The following is a 15,686-nucleotide window of genomic DNA, read 5'->3' as shown; positions in this document are numbered from 1 at the left end:
AGCGGCCCGGGAGCCGCGGGCTCCTCTCGCCCCACGGGGAGGCCCCGGCCCCGCACGGGACTCACCGGCGCCACGGCCTCCGCCCGCCGTCCTCGCTACGTCCACCGGCGCGCTGACGTCACGTAGCAACGGCCGCCGCCGTCCTGCGTGCTGACGTGGGCGGGCAGCCGCGGCGGCGCGCGGGCCTCGCCGCTGCTGTCGCTGACACGGGCCGGGCGGCGGCGGCAGTGCYCGGCGCGAGGCGCGCGGCTGCGCCCGCGGCTCCCGCCTCTCCCATCGCAGTACTTGGATCGGCCACGTACGTAAAAAACAAAGGCCATCAGCGAACGTGTCCAGGGAAGGTTTTATTTCAGAAGCGGAAAACCTGAGAGGCAGCCACGGGCTTTTGTGCGCCTGCCTCCATGCGCGTGCCCCGGCTGTCACCCCGTTCCCCAGCTATCCCGCCTTTAATTACTGGATTCCACACAAGTGTGTCACTAGCGCTGCCAGTCACGCCTGTACTTAGTGAAACAAGTYTAGGGGAAACATTATAAAAGAGCAATGCAGATGAAACAAGAGTTCTTCTAAAGTTAGGCGCTTATGAGAACTGCTTGCCAAGATTTTGATTATAGAACCTTTTAAATGAAATATTTGTATCAATGTGTTGAAATTAAAAAAAAAAAAAACACTAATTTTAGGTAACAATCAGTTGTCAGCCCTTCCCTCTGCACACAAGCTAATGCAAGATGCTGAATGGTAAAGATCTGCAGTTAGCACTGCTGTTTCAGATCAGCTGTACTTCATTTTTAATTTCTATTTTGGAACATGAGTAAGGAAAGAAATGCATGTAAAACCACAGTTTAGCCATCAAGATGCACATAATTTGCAACCAAATAAGTGTTCTGCCTCACTGCTGTAGCTTTCATCCTTCTTGGCATTATTCCTACAGCCTACAAAGCTTCAAAGGACAAATCATGCCAAAGCTATGCTACAATGTTCATCAGATGTTGAAGCTCTATAACTGGTGCTCTAAAGATCATTCCAATGCTGTCTACCTTTTTTAAAAGAATCTGATGTTTTATGAGTTATCTGAACCAGCCTAAATTGCTGCTAGAAGGAGCCAGCCCCATTTAATTGTTCTGGAAATTGAGGACCCTGGAACTGGCTCCTCAATTCTGCTTAATAAATGGGCATGAAATCTACCCCAGTGTGCAAGAAAATAATTGCCAGTTCTGGGAAAGGAATCAGCCTGCTGGGAGGGTAGGTGGGAGGGTGCCACAATTAAGAGGAAGGTGACAGTGAGACCATATGGTGGCACCTCGCACAGCTCAGCTCTCAGATCTCACCGTACAGCCAACACTGAAGACAACTGTACTGTCCCTACCAAAATATCTTAATGTACAGGAGAGGAATCAACCTCTCAGGAATAAGACRGGGAACTAGATAGGTATATTAGTACTGAAAGGGCAAAAGAAGGAAAATACAGAATGCAAATAGGAATCAGTGTTTACTCTTGCAGAAAAAGCAAGCTTGGAATATACCCACATAGGAGAAAGATTCTGTTGAATGAGACACTAACAAAGCATCACCTAAAGCATAGTATCCACGTAAATAGACGTTGTCTAGAAAACAGCCTATAAAGAACAACTTAAAGTATCAGTGTTGTTTCATACAACAAAGAGCAAAGACTAACTTTAGAGTTACTATGTCTACCTTCTCATGAGTGCATGGTTGCTTTGGCAGCTATGGGCAGCATCAAGCAYGCTAACAGTTTACTTATTTCCAAGTGTAAAAAATTGTCTTGGATCCAGTTTTAAGAATGACTCAAAGTTTCTGGAATTAAAATCTATGGTATTTCTGGCTTTGTATGCACTACATTGTCACACAAATCAAAATGAATTCTTCAGATATGAATATATAGAAATCCCTGAATTTAAATTCTTACTTTTTTTTTTTTTATATCTCTTAAAATAACATAGTCGAAAACAAATGTAACAGTTCATACATTTCCATTTTCATTTGTATGAGCCCAAGAATTATTATGACAGCGTTGTTATTACTGTACATTAACCATTAAGTTAATGCAACATTTCACAAATGAAGTCTCCACTTAGAGGCCTCAGTTTCACTACCCTACTCTCAGTCCATGTTCTGTATTTTTATTTCTAGGTTTCTTCTCAAAAATGATTCATGAACCAAAGTAAGTAGCCTTTGTGTTGTCCAAATTTCATCAACTAGGAAAGCAATATGTTAATGGTAAAGTTGTTGTTTTTGTCAATGCTTTATTTGGAAATGAACTGCAATGCCATTACACTATTCAATTCAACAGTTACATCACTGAAAACTTTCCTCAACAGGAGTAAGTGCTCCAGGAACCATGAGCCAAGGACTTTGTTGTTGTTGTTACTGTTTTAAGAGTGTATTAAACTAGACACATTTTACACTTTGTAACAGGTGCAACAGTATAAGATGAACTGACTGATACAATGGATGAAGATGTTACATGTTTTCCTATTATCTACAGGTGTATTTTCTCATGTTAAGATGTTACTTATCTTAAGAAGGGGCAAGTTAAAATGCCTGCTACTAAGAAATTTACAGCACAGATGCTGTTTTTCATTAAATTCCTAATATTGAACTCCACAGATCACAAAAGTTTAACATAGCCCCAGAAATTCATCAAATCAAAAGTTATGAGCATGATCTTTTGGGTCTTAGAGGAGGCTTTTTTTTAGTGTAGATCTAAACAGTGTGAAATGCAGTGAACTTCTGGTCACATGTGAGAGTGTTCAGTGAAGTATCAAATTAACACTGAAGAGGACAATCTCTGTAAGGGCACTTCTAAAATACAGTTGGTGGAATTTTCCTAATTGGAAACAAACTGTAGTGGCATCACAGAACAACAAAAGGGAATTCCAGTATACTGAAGTTCCAGGGCATAGTTTGGAGGAGATTCTGACACAATTAATTCTTCTCAATCAAGTGAGAATTTCACAAATRCTGGATTCACTCCAGGGAACTGACAGTGTGCATCTCTTACACAATATACTTCTTTCAGAACTAAGTGAGAGTCACCATGTGGTTAGGATTCAAGATCTCAATCCAGTAGCCATCAGGATCCTGAATAAATGCAAGTCCTTTCATTTTACCTGTAAAGGAAAGGGAAAGAAAAGAAAAAGAAAAAGAAAAAAAAARRAAAAAARRAAAAAAAGAAAAAAAAAGAGTAAAGCTACATGAATGGTTCTTAATCTGAATATGACTATTATAGAAAAAGCAAAATACAACTTTTGCTTTTAGCTGCTATAAGGAGTAGTGTAAATCTAGACAATTTAGTCAGAAAATTGGTTAAATTCACTTTTAATTAGTGTTAGATCTTTGTATTGTCACTACTTACTCTCAGTAAAATTATACTTTAAAGTCACTTTAAGACACTACCTATCGTTGCTCGAAATAAATTTTCTGCCTAGGCACTGTGAGTCTGGAGAGATGGGGATGTTAGATCCCTCTAGCATGAAATCTAAAAGGTCGGTTCCAATACCTGTAAGTGGAAACTACTTGTTCTATCTAAATCTATTAGGACAGCAATCCAGTTTATATAGCCAGAGGGAAGAAGGAGCACCACAGATTTGTGTATGCTGCTAGGTGCTAAATGCCTGTTTGGAATGCACCAATAATAAATCTATCAAGAGATCTCTTGATGAAGGAGAATCCAGTTGAACAGCACAAGATTGATCCAGTTGAACACCACCAATTTCCACATTTTAGATCAGACAAGGACACTATTATGTACTCTCTAGTACCAATTTTAATTGGATATCAAGCATTTTTGACAAAAAGTTATACAAGTCAAATAGAAATATCCTCATCTACCTATATTATAGCAGTCAGAACAGTTAGAATAATAATGACTAAAAGGTAGATTTTAGGAGAATCAAAGATACTAACAAAAATAATTTGAAAAGTAATTCAGTTTTAATGAGGGAAGTTACATCTTCCAAGTCATTTTATTTAAATATGAAAATAGTCAAATAAATGATAAATGTGAGAACTGGCCCATGACTGAGGAAATCCTGTAATAACTCTAGGCAATATTATATATATAGCAAAGCAAGACATCAACACAGCACATGAATCTTTGTGAAGATCAAACTAAATACAGAAGGTATGTAGCTAGGCCAGTTAACTCTAGTAACTGACATCTCTCTACTATCAGTTTTCCCCATTGTGCAAGAGGGAATAGGGCCAATAGTTTCAGTATATTTTAAATGGTGAGATGAGCTATTAGGAAGTTTCCTCTTAAAAAGCAGAGTATATTAAAAATAAGGAATTAAAAATTTGCATTCTCAAACTTTGCCAACAAGTTTGCAAACATTTTTCAAACAAAGCTTAATTTCTGATCAAGGCTTACCATCATCTGGTTTCTTCACAAATTTCACCCCCAGTTCTTCAAACCTCTTACAAGCTTTGTTGACATCAGGGACAGCAATTCCAATGTGTCCTGTTCAACAGGGTAAAAACAATGAAGTACACTCTAAGGACTGCTAGGTGTTCTACGAAAAAAAGATGCTTAACATTTCATATTGTGCAAAAAGTTTACATGCCATTGATCATATCAGATAGGATCTACCCAAGAAAAACATGATTTCCAGAATGAACAGTGTTTTAGGAATTAACATTAGAAAGTTTGCTTTTTGATTATAATTTAAAAAGAGTTTAAATATATGAGAATATATTGAATATGAAAATAAAAATCTTTTCTATCAAATCGTTTTGTCTATATTGCCTTTCTTGAAGTACATCCATATAACAGGATTTCTTTGYATTTGTTCAATTCAACATTTAAATCATTTTATCATTAATGTTGTATTAGTAGAGACTAACATTAGCACTGCTCAAGGCCTCAGCTTACAGATCAGTTCAGAAGCTTTAAATGTCAAGTGGCTAGATGTAGTCTGAAATTTATTTCTTAAGTGACCTTTCAAAGGCTCAAAATAACAAATCACAGAATTACTCTCTATCTGGCCACTCATATGCTAGTCTCAGTCATGCATGCGAACAGAATTCTCCTTCAGTCTCAAAACGGGTAGCTAGCATATTAAAAAATAGAAGTCCAAACTTAAATCACTCTAAATATTATGATAATCCACTGTGCAAGTGTAGTTATAGGACAGCATGTGTTTGCTTGCCACAAGATTAAGTTCTTTATACAAAACTACTAATTTTTCTGAGATGTATTTGTTTACATATTTTCATGATCTTTCACAGTATTCATGATTTTTCACAGTATATATGCTGAAAGAAGAGCAAAAGACAGCACAGAAGTTCCCCTCTTTACTAGGGTTAGTACTGTTTCTTCAAAATAATCTAGTAAAAACATTTTCTCAGTCATGCAAATTGTGAATTTTTATCCTACTCTTTCTCAAAAAACAAAATACCAATAACCTTTGCACTGAATTCATACATATGTTTGTTTCTATTTTTTTAAGACATCTGAATCTCTGTTTCCACCCCTGTCAATGAGGAAAAACATAGTCATAATAAAAAYGAAGCTTTAAAAACATACACGCAAAACAAGAGACCTACCAAATCCTCTGGGATCTGAATTGCCATTGTGATAGGACTGCTTTTCATCATTTTCAGTGCCCCAATTGCTGTAAGAAGTAAAAAWTAAATATTGAAAAAAGGCATGGATGAGACCAAGTCCTAAATCCTCTTCAGGAGGAAAAGTAGCTTCTTTTAAGAAGGACCATCTGGTATTCTGAACCAGCAGAGAATTTCAARTGTTGACTGCACTAACTCAACTATCAAAATATATTGCCTGATCACAGGTCCTGTGGACAGTCTTAGGAACAGTACATAGGCACTAATCCAGTCTTGTTCACAGCCATTCTGCTAGCTTGTAGGTTCTGCATTTGAATGAGTCAGAGAGATGCTCGTACCTCATTCCGAGTTACAGAGAAGGTTGTGCTGCATATGAGTCAGTGACTTACCAGTCATTGGGGAACATCAGGTGAAATGAACAGGTTCTGGAGTTAAGTAGTGGGTAGTGTGAGAATCTCTCTGTCTCTGCACTTCTATCAATTACCGTGATTTAAACACCAACAAAATTGTCTTGTTAATATAAACTCTCTGACTTAATGTTTGCTTTGATCATATTTTGCAAGCACTAGTTAATCCTTTATTGGGTTGCTTCCATTTTATTTCACACTTCTGTACCATTGTTCACCTACCAGTCTGACAGAGCTCTAGACAGAGAAAAATTAAGCTTGCCAAGTATACATGATATCAGCCACATTTTAAGGCTACATGACAGATAGGAGGATGTTTTCACAGTAGTTATTCCATTTCGTATCGAATCCAGCAGGACTTCTACACTTAATCACCTTTAGGTACATGTCATCTCTTATTATATTAATACTCACTGTGTCAATTCAAGCGTAGCTTTTCTAGAGAAGGTCCAAGACGTTCTCTCACTTTGAYTTTTTGGGATGTCATTTTTGTCTTCATATGCCAGGAAATAGAGTGAGAACTTCATACTAGGAAAGTCAAATTTCTGAAGCAACCTAAAAAGTAACATTTTTTTGGAAAAGTTAAAGAAGGAAAACCAAACAAAAAGGTAGCCAGCAAATGTATCAAGATCATATCCCATTTGAGTACTATTACTGTATCCTTTTTGTCTTTCTCACTGTAATCTATATTTCTAAATAGCTACATTTTGAACCATCAAGCGGTAACATTTGAGAATGCATTATTGGTCTATAAAAATTAGAAGATTTAGATCTTATAATATATGGCTTAAAAGCCATATTACATCTAACTGAATAGTTAGATATAAATACTTGTACAAAGGCTTCAGTCTGAAGTAGCCACTGACTACTTCAGTAGGCATTTATTAGCACATATTTCCTCAGGCAGACTGTTAAGTCTACCTATATCAAAATGAATGCCACCAAGGAAAAAGAAGGGAATATTTATTTTCAAACATATTCATTGGCACCAGATAAAATTAAGAACACAACAAGACAAAAAAATGATTATCGTCAATGTATCATCATACAGTGTATATATATGAAGTATATTTACACTTTCAGTAGYAAGGTATAAAAAAAAAAATGTGTAAGGGAGGAATGACAGTTGGAGAAAGTATCTGGGTCATTTGGGACTGACATGAGAAACATACATAGATACGGGGATAAACAGGGACTGGTCACACAGGTCTGGTCAGCGTGCTTGCCTGGCCGTGCCTGTGCCTCACAGCACTCTCCATCCTACCTTCTTCTTAAATTTCTCCCCTAACTATTCTCCTGGGTGAAGAACTCTCTAGTCTACGTGCACATCTGTGTGTTGAGGTCCAAGTGGCAGGAAGTGGAATCAGACTGTGCATCTGTGGTGCCAGCAAAGAAACCAAGCATGGGTATGCTAGTTAAGTGTGCAGTAATTACCAAGTACCAAGCTCTGCTACCCAGGAAGTAAGTGAAGYGGCCTGGAGCCACTTACGTCTGCGAATCGCTAAGGGCGAGACCACAGTYGGACCAGAGGGACCAGGGGAGTCCTCGCCAACTGCCATCACTGAGAAGACTTGATAATTATGCTGATAATTAATGACCTACTTAAGAAAAAAAGAAAATTCTAGTCACAGCAAACTGTTTATTTGCAGCTTACACATTAACAGTGCTGTGAAGTTCTCAAAGGCTGTCGGGTTACCCAATTTGGCATTAGCTGATGGGCCAGGGTTGTTCATGTAGTTAGACCAATTAGTATAATTACAGTAGATGCAATCTTTTGGTTTTAGATGAATATGCCACACCAGTACAAGCAAAGCTTATTACAGCATGCAACTTTCACTCACGTCATTCCAAGAACTCTTGTATAGAAGTCCAAGGACTTCTTAGGATCCTTTACTCTTAACATTGTCTGCTGCAGTATAAAATCCTGGGGGGAAAAAAAAAATAATCATCATGGTTATACACGTGATCCACGTTATACCCGTGATCTGCTCTTGTATGCAAGCGTATTAGCAGGGTGAGCACTTGTGAGCAGGCCTCAGGGCTTATGCTGAGCTTACATAAAGATTTTTGCTCTTAAAAATCCTTATTTTGATTGTTTTACCGGGCAGGGGGGTTCATTTTCGTCAAGTTCAGCGACGCCTTGGCACCAGAATCGCTCTTTGCGATTAAACGCGCAGCGGGGGCCGCGCTCCCCGCGGAGCCGCCCCGGGCGCCCCTGCAGCCCCCGCGGCCCCCGCGGCGCCCACCTTGGTGCTGGGGTCGGGCTCGGAGCAGGCGCCGTGCGCRGCATCGTCGCTGAGGCCCTGCAGCTCCGCCGGGGCCGCCATGTCGCCACGGGCCGGGAAGCAGCGGGGCGGAGCGGGGCGGCGGCGCCTGCGCCCGCCCCGGGGCGGCGCGACGAGGGCGGGCGGGACGGAGCGGGGCTGCCCGCCGGCCCCCTGCTTGTACCTGCACCCTGACTATCCGTACGTGCCCCAGCGCACAAACCCTGCCCGTGAACACCCCAGCGCGCYGGGGTGGCTGCGGGCTCTGCAAATGGTCCCTGAGCGCCGTTTCCGTCTTGCGGGGGTTTGGAGGACGTCTGTGGCACTGCTTTGTAGCTATGCCTGCAGATGCCTATGCCTTCCACACTAAAATGGTCGAGCATTTTGGTGTGGAAGATACAGGTTTTCGTGGTACAGAATTACGCTATTTTACTAACAATACAGTTGGACAAATACACATGGTATCAAACAGCCATTTTAAGCAATTCCACGAACAGGAGAGCTTCGAGGACTAAGGGTCCAATCGACTGCCCGAGCTACGTTAAGTAGCTACATAAAGCTCTTTTGTGTTCACTACCATTCTTACGGCAGAAAAAGTTTCTGCTTTCGGGGCTTACTTTTTTTTTTTTTTTTTTTTTTTAACTTTAAACAGTAGATAGGCGAAAGTTGGAAGTTGGAGGGAAGTTCAGAAAAAAAAAAAAAGTAGTGGGGATACTATTCGCAGCTGTGGACTCAGATTAAGATCAAATACACATGAATTTATTTGCACTGCATATGGTGCCGCAGCCGTTGCCCCCGCGCCCTAACGTTCTCGCACGGCTCGCCCGCGGCTGCTCCTTCCGCAGCGCAGTATAGTCCCGGCAGCCAGGTAGAGCGCCCGCCMGCTGGCGGGGGCGGCGCGGAGGGATCTCTGCACGTCGGTCCGCGGGCGCCGCGGCGGTTGGGGATTGTGCGGAGAGGGGCGGGGCGAGGCGCGGCGCTGCTGCGGCGGCCAGGTTGGTGCGAGGCGCCCGTTAAAGCGGTTCAGGTTTTCAGAGGAAAGTCAGAAGTCATTTATCCTGGTGCTCTACCCCGGGACGTCTTCACTTTCTTCTCGGAGCTGGTTCTTTGCAGTAGTTCCTTGGCTGTAGGGCYGGCCTCGCTGTTTTCCTTAGCGAGGTGAACCGGTGAACTTGAAGCTGCAAGGCTTGGAGTGCCTTTATTTAACTGGTCTCCACGGGAGACTGCTCTGTAGAGGTCGGAAACCTCGGCAGCTCTTGGGCAGCTGGAAAGAGGGGCTTGGYTCCCTTTGGAGCTTTCCTGCTGTCTCCTTGCTGCTGCTTTAAACGGTTGGGCCTGAAAGTGACACGAGTCAGGTGTGGAAATGACAAGAGTCATTGTTAACTGCTGACTCGGTAACACATTTCTCTTCTAGAAAATATATTTCTAGCATTTTGGCACAGCTTTTTATTTTGTTATTGCTGTTGTCTGGGCAATGCAGGAGAATTTTGTGTGTAGTTTGATGAGAAGTCTTAAGAAATGGCAATGTTTCTTGTAATTCAAGCACTTGGCTTGGGTTTTCAGCATTAAGGTGGAAAATCTAAGCATAGGAAAGTTAGAACTGCCTGCCTAGGTCAGATAGAGGGTCTACCACTYATGCATCAGAAATTAGACACACACACATAAACACATTAATTTTTTACTACTAGGGGAAAATGAGAGATATAAGAGGAATGTAAACTTCCATGATATGCCCCTTCAACATCTGTTAAACAGTTTTTAGTCTGACAAACAGCAGCTGTTTGTATTGTATTTATCTTGTTTGTTTGTTTTGTGTTTTTTTGGATGTAAAGTGATGACTTTCAGTTTGATCCAGGTATAGAAGGCACTTATAAAACTCTGTTGAAAGGTATATAGTTGCCATTCTTCTATTGAAAGGAAATCAACACTTCTGCCTAGGATAAGACTGATTCTAACCTAGCTTGTTTAATAAAATGACAAGGATTGTTCACAATTTCTGAATCTCTTTAGACGACGTATTTCCTATGAAGAGGATTCAGGCAGCATTCCTCCAGCTGTTACCACAACATTGGTAATAGTGACAGTCATCCATCTGCAAAGACCTGWGAGAACAAGGGAGAAAAATACTGCCAGCTTTTGGCACAGTGTGGAATACAGGTTACTAAACCTTGGGTGTGAGCTCCAAGAGGGAAGTAGAATCCATATGTTAGTTTATGCCATATTTGAAATGTGTGCCTTGGTGTACTGGAAGCCTGACTGTTTCTAGTAGTCTGGCATGAACAGACCCTCTAGACAAGGTGTAGCCTACAGGAGTTCTTGCTGCTCTTTGAGGAATGGGTAGATCTCAACTGAGTCACCCAACAGCTTAAATACTGATGCCTGGAGAATCAGGGAGGATGCCAATGTATACTGCTTTCTAAAGGAAGCAGGGAGAATGTTATGAATATATATATATATAACACATGGTCATACCTGTGATTAGCTGCTCTGAGGCATCACAAAAACTACTGTGTGATTCTTGATATTTAAGATTTATGGTAATATCCCGCTGAATAGAATAGCAGTCTCTATGCTTTTGTTTCTGTCTGGTACCCCAGATATTTATAAGGTTCCTAAATTACATACCTTAACATTGCATATATTTTAAAATATTAAGCRTAATGTAAATAATAACCCCTCTGTGAGACTGAACAAGCTATTTTCAAAAAGGGCAAAATTAGACCCTGCCTCAAAGGTAGGGCCTTCAGGYATAGCTGTTCTAATTATTATAGTGCCTGAATGCTAGCTTTGCAATCCATATGTAGAATTGACACCACTGAATAAAACATTTAATCCTCTATATATTTAGGATAAACATTCAATAAATATGAATAAAACATTCAATCTTGTATAGATTTAGGAGTGGGATTCACGGAAGTCAGCAAATGCAGGTGGATGACTCAGCCTCCTAATGRGAGGAGGCAGGGGGATTTAGGCGCTTCCTTGCCACCTTGAATTGGGTGGCAATTTTGGGATTGAAAAGTCAAACTTTTCCTCTATTTATGTGGTAGTGGAATAGAAAGGAGAAAAAATGGTAGGAGCTGCCTTCTGTATAACCTGCTGCTGGTTGGAGCAGTCAGCCAAGGATGTAGGCCCTTTTGGAAGTCATAGTCTGCGGGGGTTTAATCTTTCTTGCACTGTTTATATGCTGGGGCTCTAGGAATTCTTTATGTGTTTTATAGAACCTAGTAAGACACCGTCAGTCAGTATGGTTTTTGGGATCAGTATATTAAGAAGCCACACAATCCTGGCCATGATTGTTTTTAATCTTGGTATGTTTTTAATGTCAAAATTCTGATTTTTCTAAAATGCTGAAACATTATAAAATTAAATCCTATGAAGTAGATGCATAGTGCTATTATAAAAATTAAATGTTTCCAATGAAGTGTATCACCCACACCCTCAATGCTTAGAACATTAGTCTTGCAAACAAGATCTGTGTTGAGTGCTATGCATAGTAGGGGATTCTGTTTAAAAACAATGTGTAAGTGCTTAGGGGAGCAATGCTTTAAGACCTGAGTTGGAAATCTGTGCAACTTTTAATGCATGTGCACTTGCTAAGTAGATGTGTATATTTTACAAGTCAAAATATAAAAAACATTTGTTTAAATTTTTCTAACTATTTTTTTAAAGAAATCAGATATTAACTGAATATATTAATAATATTCTGAATATATTAATAATATTCACCTTACAAATACGTAAATATATGGTAAATTCTTTTTAAATTTCAGTAACTGGCTTCAGTGTGCCATTTGTAATATGCATGTATATACATTTTCTGATAAATTATCTTAACAGCTCAAAGAGAAATTGATGAGAATATTAGGTTTGTATAACAGGCAAGTCAGTTCTTCCCATTCTTCTTGAAAAGATAGATGTGAAAAATATGGATTATTTTAGTATTAACTGGTTGGTAATTTTCATATTTCAGAATGGAGGGAGAATCAAGTGATAATATAGAGAGTTCAAGCATTGGGGAGAATGCTGGGGCCGATCTCAGTACGGCAGAGAGCTCTGGGCAAGACCTCGCAGTGCCAGAGGATTCAGCCCCGGACCTCACTGCTCCGCAAGACGCTGCATCCGGCCGGGCTCGACAAGCAGCAAACCTATCCTCCTTACAAGACTCTTCTCTTCCTGTAAACCAAAGGGTGTCTAAGTTTCGCCGGAGCACCAGTGGAGTTCAATCACTGCAGGAAATTTTAAGAGAAAAACAGGTTTAGTATCCAACGTTAGATCTTGAAATGTTTGGAGTTTATTAAATTAACTTAATCTTGTTGTGTATTTTTACGTTTTTTGCTTTATATTCAGGTTTTAGAAAGAATCAATCAGTTTCCAACAGTCAGAATTTAATTCTCATGTTTTTCATTATCTTCAGCTTTCTTTTTTAAATAATAGAGGAAGAGAACAGAAGATGCCACTGAATAATTTGCACTGAAACAAAGCTGTACTTATTTCCTGCAAATATTTATTCACTCTAAGTAATTTTAAATAGCTGCTAAGCAACATTTCTGTATTGATACAATAAATTGAAATACTTATTTTGAATAGAAATTTAATATAACATACATCTACCTTGAAAGCTGGGCTGTAGTCTAGCTAATGCTTGCTCTTCCTTGACATATACGAAGGGTTGACTGTGTTTCYATAATAATTCTTACTATAGTGTTAGTCTCTTAAATTTGTATATTTTTAAATGAGTAGCACAGTTCTGTAGATTATAAGGCAGTAGACTTTAGCAGTAGTTGCAGTTTATGTGGGGGCTTATTATTACAACCACTTTGTTGGCTTTTTTTTTTTTTTTAAATACGTTTGATGTTTTAGGCTCGATATAAAGAAGCAAGAGAATTTCGAAAAACAAAAATTAATGCTTCATATAAATACATATTTGAAGTCCTCAGTGTCAGGCTAGGTTTAGACTTAACAACTGTGGAAGAAATGATTTTGGATAATCCTTCGGTAAGTCTTTCATTTAAATTTGAATTATTAATCAAAATATGTAACATTGCCTCTTATGGTATGATAGTCACAGTCCCAATTTATTGTTTATTATTTGCTTACAAATACTTACATGAACAGTGTAGTTCAAATATTTAATTTGAAGTAACCCTCACTTAAGGAAAATGGCTGTTCTACACAGAGTTTGATTGATTCAAATACTTGAGAACCTTTGGGATTTTTTTTTCCTCTTTTTGCCATTTTTTGCTATTTGAAAACTTGTATGGAAAATCATGTTTTGTGGTCAAAATTTTCCAATTTCCAGTCCCTGTTTATTCATACAGACTAGGTCACAGGGGCTGGTTGACACTGTCCTTCAACTGTCCTTCCTTGTCTGTTATAAAATTCCAGTATATCTGAGAAACACACACACACTCACACACACACAACATCTGCCTTTGACATCTAAGATTTATCTGCGAAATGTTGGCCTGTATGTGCAGTCGCACAGTAAGTATTTGTAAAATGTGCATTTGAAATAAAAACTGTATTTGTGGAAACAATAGTCACGTGGGTAACTTGCATCTTGTTCTGCCTTATAGAATCAYTTAAGCTCCAAAATTACAGCTTGATTTTCTCTCTATCTCAAGTTTAAGCACTTTTTTGTTGAAATGAATCTTTTCTTCTTTTTGTCATTGATCTTTTAGTACTTTGATWTTCTTTTCTTCTACTTTTTTTTTCTTCTGAGCTTTCTGCATTTATATCACTTTTAAATAATGTCTACCTGGGTGTTACATCTCTGACCTASTACATTTGGAAATTTAGATTTTTGGAAACCCTAGCTATAATTTTCTTACTTGTTTTTTAAAATTGTAATCCATACATAAACAACTTCTGGTATAGAGGTGCACGTTCATACTATCTGAAGCACTATGTTTCAAATGGCAAAATCAAGATAGCTGTCCAGAGACCTGTAGGGTTTTAGGRTGGGTAGTTTGCAGACAGGTACAAGCTAATTGTGTGGCAGCATTGTTTGCCTTGGTTGTGATATCTAATGGTCCTCTAGAGGTCAGTGAAAATCTTTACTGTCATGAAAAGATTTTGGAACCAAATGTGGCCACTTCTTATCCCCAAAATAAATTCCAAAATTTAATATTATGGCTGTTTTTGAAACAAGTATTTTACTTGTAGGGAGCGGGTTGTAATAGCCAGCTGTGTCATGTTATTGAAATCTACTGTGTATTCTTCTAAAGTTTTTATGGTTGATTACTTCCAGCTTCACACTTTATCCTAACTGATCTCTGTGAATGATGAAATGCCTCCAGTGTTTCTGCATCACTGATTGAAAGTGTAAACATTCGATATACAATTATCAGGAACTAGGTCACCTGTGTGTCTGTGCAGGTTCAGTGAATGACAGTAATGTCTGAAGGATCAATTGGTTTGCTTTATAATTCCTCACAACAGTGTAGGATAAAASATTTATTACATGCTGTCAAAAAGACAGCTGTCTAATCAAATTATTTTTCCATATCTTGAAGGTGTGTTAAACTGTAATGTTTTGAGTGACAAGTATTCACTTTTTGATTTAACAGCTGGAAGCATTTGATATGTTTTTTGCCAAAGGAGGAAGTAAAACCCTGAAGTTTTTGTATCAAGAAGGAGATGCACCTGGGATAGGTAATTTTTTAACAATATGAATACAGGCAGACTTAATACCATCTATTGTTAATCTTTTTTAATGCTTTTCCTCAAAACCCTGTTACTCGTTCATAATTTTGCGTATCATAATTGAAAATTAATATTTCAAATAATGGCTTCAAGATGAATTTTTTAGAAAATGTTCATTTGAAGCATTTCAGCCTTTCCTGAAAAGAAGACTATAAAAAGCTAAGGTACTTTGTGCTGTTAAATCAGTTACAATCTTTTCTTTTAGGAGTTATACCCCAAGTATATTCAAGCAGAACCTACTCTCACAAAACTGCCTGAATTTGCCTTTTGTTAAAAATGTTTTCAAAGTTTCATTTTTCACATGCTCAGAAGAGAATGAATTTTTATGCCTAAAATCTTTAATGTATTTGTAAGCATATATAGTTCCTTTCATAGCAGCCTATAATTCCCTTTCATAAAAYATGAAACAATTGAACTGCATAGGATTATATCTTGAGAGGAACKGAGGGTGTCTGATCCTCTTATTACCCTTTTGCATAGATGTTCTCTGCACGCTCTGTCTCTTGAGAATTCCTCAAGCATGCTGCAGCTAAGGGTTAGTGATTCTTTTCTCTTAGAACCAGTACTGGAACTGAAATCTTCAGTTCAGYGATGCCACTGGTATCAAGCACCAACTTTGATTCAAATCTGGTACATATCGGTCTAGATTAGGAGAGATGTGAAAAGGAAAAGCTGTTAGACTGCGAGAGGAATGGTATGTCACCCTYAAAAATGGCATCTTAACAGC

At 38.9% G+C, this 15,686-nt stretch overlaps 2 protein-coding genes across 3 annotated transcripts in view; both read right to left on the bottom strand.

Annotated features, from left to right (window-relative positions):
- The window catches only part of BTBD9 (BTB domain containing 9), a 99,959-nt gene extending 99,861 nt beyond the window's left edge, over positions 1-98 (bottom strand). For both annotated transcript variants that reach the window (XM_026034043.1, XM_026034044.1), the window contains exon 1: positions 66-98. The gene's annotated coding sequence lies outside the window, so the exon portion shown is untranslated. The remainder of the gene's footprint in view (positions 1-65) is intronic.
- Positions 99-2,285: 2,187 nt separating this feature from the next.
- On the bottom strand, positions 2,286-8,316 carry GLO1 (glyoxalase I). Its single transcript, XM_026034041.1, has 6 exons — positions 8,234-8,316; positions 7,829-7,911; positions 6,402-6,542; positions 5,563-5,630; positions 4,388-4,477; positions 2,286-3,128 (listed from the first exon to the last, which is right to left on the bottom strand). The coding sequence occupies exons 1-6, from the start codon at positions 8,312-8,314 to the stop codon at positions 3,040-3,042; spliced, it is 552 nt and encodes a 183-aa protein (XP_025889826.1). The 5' UTR covers positions 8,315-8,316; the 3' UTR covers positions 2,286-3,039.
- Between the last annotated feature and the right edge of the window lie 7,370 nt (positions 8,317-15,686).

This window comes from Nothoprocta perdicaria, unplaced genomic scaffold (genome assembly GCF_003342845.1).
Source record: "Nothoprocta perdicaria isolate Ctin4 unplaced genomic scaffold, notPer1 scaffold_139, whole genome shotgun sequence".
In the NCBI taxonomy this organism is placed as follows: Eukaryota; Metazoa; Chordata; class Aves; order Tinamiformes; family Tinamidae; genus Nothoprocta; species Nothoprocta perdicaria.
The sequence above is the reverse complement of the archived record's forward strand: the minus strand, read 5'-3'. Positions and strand labels throughout refer to the sequence as shown.